Genomic DNA, 16,937 nt, shown 5'->3' with positions numbered 1-16,937 from the left:
GTTAGACTCAACAAGCGTCTAGAAAGCATCAATATCAATTCCAACATGTCAGTCTCTGCCATCACAATTTTTAAGGCTAAAGTCACCTGAACGAAATTTGCTGAACTATCATAACTTCTTTGAAATTCTTTGTGGCTACAGAGGCATTGTTTTCCTTCTTGTATTCAAACATCATTACATGCCGAATGTGTGTCTCATCGTGTGCCATCACTATAAGGGATTATAGTATACTAAACTTTACACATTATGTAGGCTACACTAACGTGACACTTAGGCAGTTTGTTTAACTATTATACGTGATGTAAATTTTTTTTTGGGGGGGTAATGAAAGTGTTCCAAATGGCGACATTAATTTCTTGACGACCTAATATATTAATGTACTATGTGTGTGCATAAACATTTAATAATCTCTCTGGTATTATGTCCTGCTTTGTGATCCAAATCACAAGATTCAATCTTACTCTTGTGTAGCACAAACTGTGATGCAGTTTTTATTATGGTACTAGTTGAACCCAGGTCCAACATTTTTTGGATTATTCATAATTTGTATATTTTGTAAAAATAAGTAATGTTCAGTTTGGTGATAATATTGCTGGATATAGACCATTTTAAGGAGTTAAACTTAAATTATGGTCTTTTTTTATTCTTGTTATAGTACAATGTTTCATTTCTAATTTGGAGGATAGAATTTGGATAGAAAAAATGACTATGTGAGTAGGCATATAGTGAAGAAAGGTATTGTGCACAACTGTTATCATGGTTAAGAATTGATAAATATGAGAAGTGTAGTACTAAACCACTTTTTATAAAAAATAGACTTTAACGTTATTCTGATGATTCAAGCAACTTGACCAAGTGTTTTGTTTTCTTAGATTGCTTCTACCTGACACGGCATGTTTGACACATGCTTGTGAAGTGTTGCACAGTTATTTTGTGGACCAATTCCTACTATGCAGAATAAATTGTTTAAACTAATTATACCCTGCCTGACACACATGTGCACACACACAATTTATACTGTAGAAACTGCAATTTAATTCATTGATTATGTGTGTTTTTTTCATTATTCTAAGTAATAAAAGATGCCACATTAGAGCAGCTTCAGCATATACATATAGATAAACTTCCATTTCTATGTCATTGTACTTTGTTTTTTACAGCAAGTGAACTGTCTTTCATAATGTATTTATGTTGAGATCTTTTTTTTTACAATGATAACAGGTAAAATTTATGCCTCTGCTAATTAAAAAGAACAATTAACTTCAGGAAAAAATATTAAGTTTCTATTGAAAATAAAACACTAAGCCTAGTTAATACTTAATGTTGGTACACATTTTATAAATTATCATTGGCCTAACTAGTTTGGTTGTATGGGTTAGCCTCAATCCAGAACTGTGAATGTATTATTTTTTTTTCAAGTTAAAGAATCTGTGATTTAAGTCTATACTGTATTGAGCTAGGCTTATCATGCTGTTAGGCTATTACCAGACCAATTTCAATTAGATAAACACATATCATAACCTTAGTAGAACATGCTCATCACATTCCTCCTAGCAATATGGTTCCTATAGATCCAACATTACAGTTTTATCAGGAATGACATACTCCTTCCTCTTCCAGCAGTGACAGGCACCTCCTCATTTTCTGCGATCCCACTTCAGTTTCATTTTGGGGATTCTAATCTTGAAATCGTGGTAGATGTAAAGTATCACATTTGAAAGTAACATGAAACTAAAATGAAATTCAAATAGATATCCATGCTATGGGTTCCCCCCCACACTGGTGGGCTGTAGGACAAAAAACAATTAATGCTGTAAGTATAAACCAAGATGTGATTGGCCTAAAAGCCCTAATAATGATTTTCTGAATTTTCTAATAGATTAAGGCATTACTTTTGGTTTCAAAATCACAAGTAGTTTAAAATTATAGTAAAGATGTAACAATTATTTTATTGAATTTAGATATTAATTTTAAAATGGATACAGTGGGATAGAGTAAAAACCATGAAGACTAATGTAAAAATTAATTTTCACTTGGCTTGCCAGTGTACATGATGTGCAAAATCTTTTTGGCACTTGTTTAACTATAGTATTAACTGTCATTAATTGTGTTTTATTCTAACAACTCGGGATTAACAGTTGGTTCCAAGTTTGCTCGAATTATTAATTTTCTGTATAAGGTACACAGAAAGAACTACTTGTATTAACTAGCTTTATTGTTTTTGTTTTTTTATTTTTCTTTGTTCCCTTTCAGTATTTCACTGGCAAGCAACAATCATGGGACCAGTAAGTATTTTTACACTTTCTATATCTTTTTCCCCTACCAGCACTGCCATTGAATGTAACAAGTATAGTTTTTTTCTATATGTGTTGTTTTGATCACCCATTAAAAATTTATCACATGTTGCTTTGGCTGGAAATTGGAAGTTGTAATGAAATGCAAATATTTATTGGGTGATAAAAAAAACAATGAAAAATCTGGACATTTACTTCTTGTTTCTTTAAAACAAAATTGAGATTGAAAGAGAAAAAGAGGAATATTGGATGGGAAATATAATTATTGTTTGTATAATAGTTGTAGTAGCATCTAAGCTATTTCCTTAAAGAAGATAAAACACTGGAATGAGTATAGTCAAACTTTGTGTCCTGCACTTACAGTGTGTTAAATATTACAGTCAAGAGAGTGGAAAAACAACTTTTTTTTTGTTATTTACATTCTTAATTAAAATGTCATTTGTGTATAGAATTATTATATACTGTGCCGTGTCATCCATATTGAGAAAACAGTATCATGTGGTTGTATTTATTCTAATAAACATAATAATTTTTGCAGATCATTAGGAGCATACATATGTCTTTTATCAAACTTTGTATTTTAGTAGTTTTTTCTCTCCTAGCCATTGTTATCTTTTATCAATTAAGGTATGTTTTGTGACAGAAGAGACAAATTAGCTCTAACTCTATGTTGTCCAGTTTGGTTCACCCTGTTCAGAGAGTAAAATTGTATCATTGAATTAAAAATTTTATAGAAAATAAACTTTAATTATTCTTCAACTCAAAGTTTTTATTTTCAAGTTGAAATTTATTCAGTTAAAAAAAAAATTACTTAATTAATTTTATACATACACATTAAAACAAATCTTCAAATGAAATCAGCACTGTTCATGAATTTCCTTAATTTATTTTATAATGATAATGAAATTCATTGCCATCTAGGAAGAAAGTCAAAATAGTTTTGTAAAAAACAGAGCAATTTTAACTTTCAATACGAGTGTAGTTTTGTAGATTTTACCCGTCACTGTTTCTCAACCTGAGTTGTCCAATTGTGATATAGTTGACTATATTTCAGCTTAGAGAAGTTATAGGCTAGTGATCTAAACATGTAATCTTTTTTTTTCCTGTAATTTTCAACTGTATAAGCCACAATAGCTTTCAGTTTGGTGAAGACTTGTAGAGATTGGAAAACAATGATAAAAGCTTAATTTGGTAACATGTTGCTAAAAAAAAGATTGTGAACAATTTATAATCCAATTACACTCCTTATTTTTTAAAAATCTTTCTTTATCATTTTATGCTTTATTTGGGTTATGATGGTGCCATATGATAAGAAAACTGTTTTATGCAGAATAAGATGAGGTAGACTTAAGATAATTTTACACTTGACTGTATCAAATTTCCTTTCACTGACAAAGCTGCTGTTTGTAAGGTGTTATTGTCCTAAGTAGATGCTTGAATGGGCAAAGAAAATCTCTGAAAAGGGGTGTAAGAAGAAGAAAAAAAAAGGTTTACAACTTATCACATGTATTAAATGAAACCTTCTAATTAGCAATTTAAAAAAAATGGCTTGCTTATGGATTAGTTATGGTAAGAAATGTTCTAAATTGTATTTTCAATCCAGTGAAATTGCATGTGGTGTTTTTTTTTTAAACAAAATGCAGATAAAATTTAGTTTTATAAAACAAGTTTTTTGGAAATTTTTACAATAATGTAAGCAAATGTAAAAATCAGTAATTAAAATATTCAACAAAGGTAAGCATATTTAGTTGGAGAATGTTTTTTTTGTTAGTCATTAGTATATAATAATTACCATAACTTATAAAAAAAAAACAAACAAAAAAAACAAGGTTTGAGAAATGCTCACTGTAAGTTTTTGTGACAAAGGAATATGAACAGTGATTAATTGTCAAATTCATAGGGAGATTGTTTTTCTCTGTGTAATGGCTTAGCAGTATGTTGTAGACCAGCAAAGATTAACCACTGTTATATGGTTTTCCAGTTTTGTATATGACAAACAAAAACTACTTAGGCAGCTTAAGCCGCATGACTCGTTGAAATGTTTGTGAGACAAGTGATGTGGAATCCTAATCACATGAGACACTCAAGTCTGCACAAGTATCTTACTAATGTTAAAATACATTTCGCTTTACATAATAAATTAATTGAACATATTCTTTTTGCATGGAAATGGGAAAAAAAATGCATATGAAATGTAGAGCTGCATCAGCACTGCTTGTATTCCTGCACTATCAAAATTCTGGTCTATTATTAGGCTACCTTGTGCTGTTATTTCAAAATATTTCATGAAAGAAAGTCATATAATTACAATACTTTAATTTTTTATATGTTTATTGTATTGATTGCATCTGTGTGGTTCCTTTATGAATGTCATAAAAGTGAAAAGTTAATTTTAAGAATTTAGTAAAATAGGAAAGTGGATGATGGAAGAAAAGTTTCCTTAATGTGAAAAGTTCTGATGATAATTCACTGAATTTCAGTTTGTTTGTTTTTTGCTTACAAGGGAAGACAGTTTACAAATGTTCTCTGTGATTGTTGGTAAATGAATATTGTATGGGTGGTCAACAGTACTTGTACTTTTGTTGGATATACAAGACTGTTTAGTTTAAGCATTATTATTTAATTTATTTTTTACTTAATATTTAATGATTGTTTAGTTTTTCCTGGCAGAAGTTTTGAAGGTTGATCTCTTTAAAAGCATTAGTTGTGACAAATTTTGTTATGTAACTCTGTATGAGTCTTGGCTTTACTAATATTGTTGACATCAAGTTACTTGAATCTTCAGTATTTTTTCATTACCTTAAGTGAGTATTGTTACATTATAGTGTCGCTTGCATAGTTTTTTGAAAGTTCTAGGCTTCAGTGAACAAATTGTATATATATAGGTAACAGAGCGAGAGCAAATGAAGTGAACGTAAAGTTCAGTCAGAGAAAATTTACTTAGTGAAAGAAAGTGTGAAGTTAGCCAGCGTGTGAGTGATTAACCATTATGGGCAATATTTTAAAATGAGTTTCACAGTTCAAGAGAGATAATTATTTAAAGTTCGAGATACAACTGTGGTAACCCACAAGGTAACGTAGGTGAATTTATTACAGATTTATTAGTAAGAAACAGAATAGAGAAAAATAATTTGTCAATTGGATTCTAAAGTAATTGAATCAGACTGTGTTTTGACAAGAAAAGAGAATAATTTAGAGTTTTACAGTGTTTTGCCCAGGTTTAGAAAAGGTTGAGTGAATTTCACTTATTTGTAAATTTTGGAGGAGGGAAAATTGAAAAACAATGAGTGATTTTTAACATGGTTAGAAAAATATATGAACAATAACAAATCAAGAAAAAGATTTAAAAACCAACTATTTATTTATGTTCTGCAATTCCATAAACACACACTGAATTGATAATGGTACTTTAATTATGACTAGAAAAAACCACATATGACTAGGTCACACTGACTATATGTATAAAATAATGCTGTTTTACATGTATTTGTGAAAAACTGAGTGATGACTAGAAAAACATCACATAACTATTGATTCACCAAACCTTTTGAAACATGCTATTCTTATGTTTTGGACTGAAATATTTTTCTACCTTTTCTGTCCTTACATTTGAGGATAGCCTCCTGATATGGAAACTCTTTCCAGTGACCCCCTTGTATTTTGAGAGTTAAAATGTTCTGTAAATTATAAGAAGATGATGTATTTCTTATTGATGTTTTAACATGGTTTTGGGCACTAAACCATCTCTCACAAGCAGCAGTGTGTACAAGAAAAACAAGAGCAATTTGTGCTAGCTTTAAAAGGTTTGGTAGATCACTGGCATGATGATAAGTTACCACATAATTCTAACATTTTATCAGTTGGGTATATAGAAGATTCCACAAGACTCTTTACAAGAGACAATTCAATCCTTGTTTGCTCTTGGTCAATATATTTATTGAATTCACAAATATCCCACTAAATTTATCAAATGATGGAGTAAGTATTATAACTTTTCAGCTGAGCCCAACAAAACTTTGATACGTCTGAAATTTCACTGTTTTCAGTACAGTATTAAACAGCTAATGAACACCTGTTATGATTTATTGCTTTTAATGTGAGGATTATTGTTCCAGTGGGTACAAAATCCAACAATAAAATTGTATAATTATCAGAAGACAAGATGTGAAAAGGTTAATGGTTGAAATTAAGATAAATAATTTGGAACTTTTAATACTTCAGTGAATGCAAAGGAAGAAAATTGTGGTATTCATTTTATTTATCATCTTTTCACTACATTGAGAATTTCTCTACTGTATTAGGGTAGAGGAAATAATATAAAAAATATAAAGTTTTACTAAAAAAAACTTTTACTAACTCAGGAAGTTCTAGAGTTATGCAAATGACACATGAAACTGTAAGATGAAAAGAAGTATTTTTATTCTTAACATGAAAATCATTTTTCACCCAAACTGATTAAGTAAAGGCTTTGGAAATTCACAGACAAATCTTTAATATAAGTATTTTATTACACTTGTGTGTGGTACAATGTTTACTAAAAGCTGGCTAAATTTTGTGAATTCAGAACTATAGTATGTATGAACTTAGTTTCTAGAGGGTTAAAATATGTGTAACAAGCTGCTGAAAGAATGCTTATTGATCAATTATTGTAGTGTGGTTTTCCCATAGATTTTGTGCTTGCAGCCAGCTTTTTTTAAAAATAATTTTGACAGTTGTTTACAACTAAGTGGTTTTAATATTCATAAATATGCCTTGATTATCAACTGACAAAGAAAGACAATGCCCTTAAATGGTCATGTCACTGGTTAAACACCAAAACCAATTGGCTTTTGTACAGTTACCTGCTGATAATTTCAAGCTTTAACAGTACCCATGGTTAGATAACTAACATTTTTTTACTTATGCAAGATATTGGTCTTGTGGAGTTATGAGGTTGTTTTATTGTGGTACCCGAGCTTTGGCTTAAGTGCACTATCCAGATTTAGGTTAATATTAGATGGCCTCTTCTTAATTTCATTTACAAAGACCTCTCTGAGAACAGTGGGATCATCCTGCCCAACATACAAATTTCTACTGAATTTAAGAGGCCTGCTCTTCATACATTTGAAAATATTGGAAGGAACTTCAGCTTGTGATATTTATTGTGGTTATTGTAGTTTATGATCATTTCTTCAAACTGATTTAATTTTACAGGTGAACTTGGACAACAATGATCAAACCTTTGTTATAACTGCTACAAGTTACAACCCCAATAATAATAATGTAAACCAAAATTATGTATTGTTTGTTGGTTTACATTATTATCATTGGGGTTGTAACTTGTAGCAGTTTTGCTCTTCCTTTGAACTAGTGTCTGCCCTTCCAAGTACTTTTTTTTTTACATCTGGCAATCTTTTAATGGCTTTGTCAGATGTGGAAGATGCATTAATCGACCATGCTTTCACAGCTCTTTAATTAACTTTTAAAACTTTGGTTAGTATCATGTGTGGTCTGTCTCCCTTTTCAACTCTTCTGACATTCTGAAGGAAATTATAATTTTTTTACATTTCATGACTTAACATTTATGTTTGGCAAATAATGTAATATATAGGCCTACAGATTCTTTAAATATCTGCTTTGTTTGTAATATGCCCTTTTCTACATATAGATTTTAATACAGTTTCACTTTTCATTTATTTTGATTTTTATTTCCTGCCCTTTTGTGTAAAGTTTAGGATTGACATTTTAACTGTGTGTAAATTTAGTACTTGAACATGTCATGTAATCAATTTTTTGTATTCTGTTAATCAACAGCCTGATAGTCCGTATCAAGGAGGAGTCTTTTTCCTGACTATACACTTTCCTACGGATTATCCCTTTAAACCACCTAAGGTAAGAAAAAGCTTTTTGTGTTAATTTTATGCTTAAAGATCAACCTTTGAACTCTGCCATAGTTTTATTGTACTCTTAAATTTTCACCTGTGTAACTTCAGTGATATGTTGATATGCTATCTTGTGTATCTCCTGCAAAATATTAACTTTCTTTTGTGTTGTGACCTAGTTCATTTACTTCAAGGATGTTTTGTTTTGTCCCCAATTATAACAAATTTACAAAGTTGATATCCAGAAGTTTTTCAAGGAGTTATCTTCTAGCAAGAGATTGATGAACTTTGTTATAGTAATATTTCTTCTTTTTTTTTTAACTCCCACCTCGGATCCTATCTTAGATCAATTGGACTTACTTAGCCATTCCATTCTTTCCGTTAATATCCTTAACTAAGTGAAATTATATTCCTGTTCTGCTGTAGACAGCCAGAAACCCACTTAATTCTAGCATTTTTGTCTAATATGGTCTTGTTTATCACTGTTTTTTTCCTAAACTTCTATACATCAAGTTTTTCATAGAAATATGTCACTAGTTTGATTTTTTTTTATCCTTATTGATTACTACTTTACAATCTACCACTCGATCAACTGTTGTTGTCTTTTTGTCAGTATTAATTTATTATTTGTAACTGCTTGGTAAGTGTTTCAATAATTGGAGTTGATAAAAAACAGATTGTATATTAAGTGAAGTCAGTGGGACAGTATTTACTGAAAATTTTTGCAATAAGCTAGTTGTGAAGCATTCACTCAAGAAAATCAACCAGTAATAAACAAATGCAGTTTCAGTGTGATAAAAGCTGTAAATGGTTGAAATTGCTTAAGATAAAAAGAATTCAAATGATCAGTGTTTTGGCCAGACAACCTTTATCAAGACCTCCTTTTTAAAAAACAACATTTTACACGATTATTGTCAATGAATCTGGAGGCTGAGGAAAGAAATTCATAATTAGAGATGCAGTATTTATTGGGTTAGACCAAATCTTACTAACATCAGTATTTCATTCAGCAGAATTGATGATGATGTCCTATCTGTTGTGTGAAGAACACATGCAAGTCCTCAAAAATTTTGAAAAGCCATGAAAGTTGTTATTGCTATATCTAGGCCTTATTAATGCTTGAAAAATACAAATTTGACTTCTTAAAGACAAGAAATTGTTAATTTTAATCATTCAGTATTTTTTATTCTCTTGAATTCTCAGAAAGTGATTTGAAAGCCACTTTAGCAATTCCCAAGTTATTGGATGATGAAATGGCCCAGATAAAGTTTAGAAAACATGATGTTTGGCAAGGCAAAACATAAAATTCTCATAATCTTTTTGAAGTTGAAGTGACTGAACTTTTAATACCATCTTCTAAAGTAAAAACAAAATCTAAAACTTTAAGTTAGGCTTCTCGAAATGTTTATCTGGAAGGGAAAGGTTGATTTCTTGTTCAATGAAAAATACTCTTATTGAATTTAGCCATAAAAAACAGGTTAGCCTTAATTGTCTGATTTTTTTCATTCATAAACAAAGAAGAAAATAAGTCCTATACTTTGGGCATCAATATCTTCAAGGTTAGATGTTGTGGTTGTCACAGTTAACTGGTCTGGAAAAAAACAGAAATCTCTTATTGAGGTCATTAAATTTCTTGGTTTTAGTACCCTTAAAAACAAAATAATAGAGGTTTGAAAACCTGATTTACATTTCTTGGTTTCTGGAGGTAGTGGTATCAGTGCCTGTCTTTTAATTGTTTAGATAAATGATTGATATTAGCAATCATCAGATGCTATGAGCAGTTATTTGAAATGGGTTTAAAATGATTCGGAAAAACTTTGTTATTATTATTATTACAGTTGAATTTGTGTTAAATCCCCTTGGGGGTAGTAGTGTACATATGCCTCTAGGGAAGAATATTTTGTTTCCCCATAACCCAACCCTATAACGTTAAATATGTAGAAGAATACACTAAATGCTAACTTAAGTAATTTTCCTTATTTTGTGTAATATTACAATGGGGTATGGGAGGCAGATACTACTTGTTCACTCATAGTGGGCTTAAATAATTTTCATGCTGGCCCTGTTTATAAGTGGGTCTTTCAAGAGTTTTAACTGTGTATCAGACAGGCTTTTGGGTCCAAAACATGTTAATTTTGTGTATCTTACAAAGAGGTTGATATGAAATGGGACTGAGTATCATATGGAACCTTGGGCACAAATGTTTTACTAGACTTTTCATGAGTTGAGTCAGGCAGAGCTGCCTTGGAGTGAAGTGATACTTAAGGCAAAACCAGTTAAGCATATGTGTCTTGGTTTGTTTAATGTGCCTGTAAATAATTGTAAACTGCAAAAGTAGTGAGGTTTTGTAGTGAAGGTATAAAAGTTGCAAAAAGTATGGGCCACAAAGTCTAGATAAATAAAACTTAATGTACCTGATGTTTCAACTTAAGCATTTATTTAAAGACTTAAGTCAAAATTTCTGGGTACATCTAAAAAGTAACATGAGTAAGAAATCCAGCTACAGTATGATAAATCTTAAATACAAATCATTTTGGATCCCAGTAAAGGTTATTTGATTGAAATTAGATTACACTGGCCTGCAGTGATTTTATTGTCTTGAAATTTTTACATGTTCTATAGTAATTCCTGTACACTGAATCTAAAAATATCCATTTTACTCTATCACGTGCAGATTTTACACCAAACGTCATAACACAATACAAATAGATTTCACACACAAAATCGGGATGAATGAGGATGCATATTCGTTTGACATCAATGTTCTTCCATTTTCTTTGGTTAGTTTGTATTTTTGTTAACAAACATAATAATAAAAAATGTTCATTTTGGTAAACAAAATAATAATTAAATCTAAGTAAGTTTTTTTTTCTTCCCAATTTCTAAAAAAATCCTTATGTGATAGAAAAAATGAATATTATTTTCGAAAACCTGCATAGCTTAATTATGGAAAATCTGTTATTAAAACCAAAACAACTTTTATGAAGTTTAAGTTCACAGGCTTGTGTTATTCAATTTTCTACACAGTGATTTTAACCATTCCTTTTTACCTAATGAGATCAACAATCTTGAGGCATGGTATATTTTTTGCTTTTTTTATTTATTAAGAGTCTTCAGTATTTGCTTCACTAGTAAAATGGCAGTTTTGGAATGAAAGAATCCCTCTAATCAAAATATTTATGCATAAGGAATATAATATGTAAAAGCTTGGGTAATGCATGTGATATAAAATTTAGTGTTATTTTACCAAGTTAAAATTTCCATCTCTAATCTATAGATGTGTTTATTATATCACATATGTGGTGTCTGTGACATCCATATCATCTGTATAGATCATTGCAGTCCTTGATTTTTGTATTATTAGCACTTTTAGGTGGAAGCCAACAAGGTTGATTTTATGTTTACCAAACTAGTGTTTTTTTTTTATTATATATTAACACCAACTTAGCCTTTTGTAGACCACAGGACATGTAGGAGAGAATTGTGATACTTAACCACAAAGTCAGAAGTGACCAGAATAAAGCATGGGTGCTCTGTACAATACATATCCAAGGTTGATGCTGCCACCTGACAAACTTATTACAATATTTAGTACACTCCAGTAAAATGTGCTATAGTAAAATAAGTCTTACGGTTCACAAATTTAAAAATATTGAGTCTTGAAGTTAAGTTTGACCACAAAAAGTTTGACTTGGGACTTGTTGTAGGTTTTGAAAAAATGTTGCCAATTTTGTAACTATAAAACATTACCAATTCAGTGTTTTGGAATTTTTATATCTCGTTTTTCTTTTATTATATTGTTTTCATTAACTTTGAGGCAATTGCTCTTTTTGCATATGTCATATTACTTAATTTTGTTAATAAATTCACAAAATATTATAAATAACAAAGCAATGTATACAGGGATTATAAAGTTAGTTGAGCTATTCTAACATCTCTAACTTGAAAAGTAATCAACAAAATAATATAAATATTTATTAGTTGAACTAATGAGATGATACGAATGGTGCCTTCAATGCCAAAAATAACTTCCAGCAGAGGTTTGTTGATCATGAAAGTTGTTTAGCCAAGACACCAACAGGGTTTGATGTGACCATTATTTCTGAGATACAGGACTGAACAATACTGTCTAATGTCCAGTATTTTTTATACTATTTTTCAAGCCTGTCAAGGAAGTAGGTGAATCATAATACACCAGTGACTCACATTGGCATCATAATCAAAAATCAGAATTTTTAATTTTATTTTTGCATTAACTCAGTTTTGACATTCCATCATATTTAAGCCATGGGTGACCAAAAGCTTATCCACGTTTGAATTTCCTATCATCAGTTTCAGACAGAGTCAGTTCAGAGTTTACAGAAATTATTGTAAATTTATATAGTTTAACGATTCACTGCCATCAGATTTGACAAAACCTGGAAGCAGTTGGTTCTGAAGTTTTGGAGAGATGGTCCAAAACAAATTGAACTTTTATGTTCTCCATAATTTGTGTATGTTATGTTTTCACAATGAACAAAATTTTAATGAATTTACATTATTATTTCAATTAAATTAGTTAATTTTCCTACTTTTTTGTTTTAAATAAAATTTTAACAGTAAAAACACTTCACTTTGATACTGTGCATAGCTTAAGACATTGGTCTGCTTCATTCATTTATCTGTGTATAAGTGTTTGCTATCCAAGTACTTCTAGTACCCGTACAAAACATATGCCATTTTTGTAAGTGACTAGTAAAGAAAGTGTTGTTAAGTAAAATATTTTGCTATCAGGTAAATAAAAATGTTGCATTTCATCTAAAATGAGCTCAAAGGACCTTGCTAAAAATAATTGAGAAAATATAAAATATTCTGTTTCAAAATACATAAATGCTACAATAAAATTTTAGTAGCAAACATTTACTCATATTTGCTGTATGATCATTTAACAAAAGGAAAGAGAAATGATAATACACATTATCTAAAATAGAAATAAAATTATTATTCAACTTTACTAAAAGAACAAAAAGTGCCTATTTAAATAAGTACATTTTTAAGAAAATATGTTTCTTCGGCCGAACAAGTGCACACTCACCTAGTGCTTTGATTTTCCTTGAAAACGTCTTTGTTATTGGTTCATAAGAAAGTTGATTAAAATTCTGTTGGTGCCAGCAATTATAAGAAAATTTATTATCAAACAAACTTTGTTGTTCTTGATAGGCCTACACTAAAAAAGGTTTAGTTTGGAATGAAAATTGGTAAGATTTTGGTTTAATTATAATTCAGCATAGGAGAAAGTTGGTAGATGCTTGAAGAAAATTTATCGAAAACACTGTCTTGCTATGAATACTTCTGTTTTTCATTCATATGATATATAATCTTGCTAAAGGTAAGTAAATATATATATATGTAAAAATACAATTTATTTTTATAATTATTTCGAAAGTATACGAGAAAAATTTGTAACTAGTAATTACTTTTCAAAGTTCTATCACGTGAATGGTAAAAGTTTCTTTCTCAAACTTTCTAATACAGGTTGCTTTCACAACACGAATTTATCACCCAAATATTAACAGCAATGGAAGTATTTGTTTGGATATTCTTCGTTCTCAGTGGTCTCCAGCACTTACTATATCAAAAGGTGAATACTCTCCAATGATGATTTTCTTTTCATTATTCTGTACAGAGATACGTTAAGTTTGCTTGAAAATCAGTGTTCAAAAGTTATGAACTTACACTTGTACAGTATTTAAGTATTACTTCATAAATCTTACTGTGAAATATGAAACTTTAAAAAGGGGGAATAGGGACTATCAAAAAGTACAGAATCAAAATGCAAAGATTATATTTTCAAGGCTGGAAATTGTGTTTACTTTATTTTCTGAAGCTACAAATCCCTATTTTGACTTCACTAAAATTGAAAAGTACTGTAGACATGGAGCTAGCTTTGTTTACTTTTTTTTAGAGCCTCTAGTTGAAGGCTTGAAAATATAATCTTTGCATTTTGACTTAACTTACTTCTGTACTTTTTTTGACAATCCACATTTCCCCTTTTATAAATTAACAATTTTTACTAATCTTGTCTCTAAAAGTTTTTTAATGTTATGTGATTTTCAACAGTTTACTGCTGCATTGGCTTTTTTTTTCCACCCAACCACCACACTGAATTTATTCAAAACAAAAAAATATACAACAAAGGATAAACAGATGTACTGGTATGCAACTACAACAAACAAAATGTAAAGTTGTTCTTAAAGGAACTTTTTGAAAGCACAGATTTAATGACTGGCTTCCATTAATGTCACAATATAATGTAACAAAAGATGAGCGGCAACAAAGTAATCTTATCCGAACAGAATATTTCTTCAACAGCTTGCTGTGCACAAATGGTTGTTAGAATATATGTAGTGGTAATAAATATTGACTACACACTCATGATTTCAGCTAAGTACAAAAAACAGTAGAAAGAATTAACACCATCATCTGAATAGGGAAATCTAACTATGGTAATCATCCACTGTTAAAAACTAGCTCACATGTAATCACAAGAATCCATGTAGAGACAGCAAATTTGAGTAACAATATGCACATGACAGTTCCAATTAATGCACTAGAAAATGCACACCAGATTTATTTTATGGCAGAAAGCAAAGAACTTAGAACATTTCACAGCATGACAAAATTAAGTTAGTTGAATTAAGTTCAAAACTACTCTCTCAGTTTTTTGCAAAATCTTTGTGCGATCCCACATTACAGTAGATATCACTTGTAATAATTTTATAGTAGAGTTATAAGGGATTTGTAGTTTGAACACACTGTCAGCAGTAGATCTCCAGCTTTGTTTGCTTACTTTTTTTTGCAATTTCTATTTGTATATTTTAAATTCTAAATATTTATTATCTTGTATTTTGGCTTTTTTAATGCACAGCACTAGGCAAATATATGCCTACAGTAAGACACAACCCCCTACTAAATGTGTATAAAATTTTACCAATAGAAAAGCAGCCTTTTCAAGTAAACCAAATAGATCTAAAGCATCTCTTTAAATAAAGTTTCGTGTCTTTAAAGTAATTATTTACTGAGCCTGGTGACTTTGTGTCTGAGATTTCGTGTAAACACGTGTTCAACCGGTGTTGAGTACAAAAGCAACCACTCAGAACATCACATCTATTATGTATTTATAATCATGTAAATCAACTTTGATTTGAAAAATAACTTTTAAATAGGTCATGGACACTTACAGCGTTTCATATAGTATATTGGTCTAGGTTTTGGTGCAAGATACCCAGCTGATTTTGCTGTAGGCTTGTGAAACAAAAATGCGAATAATAATAATAGTATGAACAAATGGGCAAATTTTGATTTTGTATAATAATCATCACATCACTTATTTTGCTTATTACGAATGTTTGGATGGTTTTGAGTGTTGTTTCAAAATTATTTTGCCCAAATGTTCTATTAGAGTTTTGAGCAAGTTCCAGTGTGATCCCTATTATGAACCACAATATAGTGGCTCATGATAATTATAATGCATACAAATACTGTTGGTTTTGAAAATCTTCTATAGGCCAAAAAAAAATTAAAAAATCTGGTTATGATTACCATATAAAATCAAGTAGAAAACTGCAAAAGTTTTGTTAGGAAAAATATGAATATATTATGACAGTGTTATTGTTGATTTGCAAGTAAGTTACCTCTAACCATTTGTTGTTTTTTGCTAGTTTTACTATCCATCTGTTCTTTGCTGTGTGATCCAAATCCAGATGATCCATTGGTACCAGAAATTGCTAAGATTTACAAAACGGATCGAGAAAAATATAATGAACTTGCACGAGAATGGACCAGGAAATATGCCATGTGACATTGTGGTGAATAATTAGCATTTCTTCCATATATATAATTTTTTTTTTATTTGGGGGGGGAAGGGTGAAAAAAGTTTCTTTACTTCCTACCTGTGGACATGACATAAAAACTAAAGTGCTGGAGTTTTTTAAAAGTTACCTTTATTAAGAATTGCCCATAATTAAAATAAATGTTCATTAACTGACTTTACATTATTTATTGTATAAATGCTTTGTTTAATTATTACTGTGGGGTAGAAAATTTCAGAAGTATTGGTCATGCCAGCTTGACTGTAGAATAAACAAGCCCACCAGAGGTCAGATTGTGCACCTGATTGAAATCATTCATACTGTAAGAAACAATGTACATTTTTTTTTTCTATTTGTGTTGGTGTGTAAATAAAAACTTTTTACATTCATCCAGAGTTGGTCTCCTTGAGGTTTTCATTGTGTGTGTGTGTATAATGATACAATAAGCTTTCTACTCATTATTTAGAAAGCTTATAAATATCTTGCTAATGGCTGGCACTTAGTTTAATCTCACTTGTGATTTTATCAATTAGAAAAAAATAAAGTTGTTACTTATTTTTAGTGGATTTTACTTCACTTTTTTCGTTATGATCAAAATTTGTCCAAAGGAGTAAGTTAACATGCAGTAAACAAGTTGATTAACAGCTTTTCAAGCATGTTAACTGATCTTAATAATGTAAAAGTTTGTCATTTAAAATTCACTTGATGGAAATTATGAATTTTACAAAAGAAGTACTATTGTCAATAAAAACAACTAAATTTTCAAAAGATTTTCAGCATAAAAAGAAGAAATACCTTCCATAAACCTCAATGAGTTATGTGGCCTTAGATTATGGCTTACAATATTTAAATGAATGTTATTTTTTAGACATAAATATGAAGATGTATAAGAAGCAATTAGATATAATCTAAAACAAAATTAGACAGAAATG

General features: G+C 30.1%; 1 protein-coding gene across 2 annotated transcripts in view; it reads left to right on the top strand.

The window, feature by feature from the left end:
• LOC106459274 (ubiquitin-conjugating enzyme E2-17 kDa) overlaps nucleotides 1-16,400 on the top strand; it is a 23,548-nt gene extending 7,148 nt beyond the window's left edge. For both annotated transcript variants that reach the window (XM_022385725.1, XM_013918883.2), the window contains 4 exons: nucleotides 2,254-2,285; nucleotides 8,088-8,165; nucleotides 13,670-13,775; nucleotides 15,856-16,400. In XM_022385725.1, the coding sequence (XP_022241433.1) occupies nucleotides 2,254-2,285; nucleotides 8,088-8,165; nucleotides 13,670-13,775; nucleotides 15,856-15,995 (356 nt within the window). In that variant the 3' untranslated portion in view covers nucleotides 15,996-16,400. The remainder of the gene's footprint in view (nucleotides 1-2,253; nucleotides 2,286-8,087; nucleotides 8,166-13,669; nucleotides 13,776-15,855) is intronic.
• Nucleotides 16,401-16,937: the final 537 nt, after the last annotated feature.

Source organism: Limulus polyphemus, unplaced genomic scaffold, assembly GCF_000517525.1.
Source record: "Limulus polyphemus unplaced genomic scaffold, Limulus_polyphemus-2.1.2 Scaffold584, whole genome shotgun sequence".
Taxonomy (NCBI): domain Eukaryota; kingdom Metazoa; phylum Arthropoda; class Merostomata; order Xiphosura; family Limulidae; genus Limulus; species Limulus polyphemus.
Note: the sequence above shows the minus strand (reverse complement) of the source record. Positions and strands in the feature narration are given on the sequence as shown.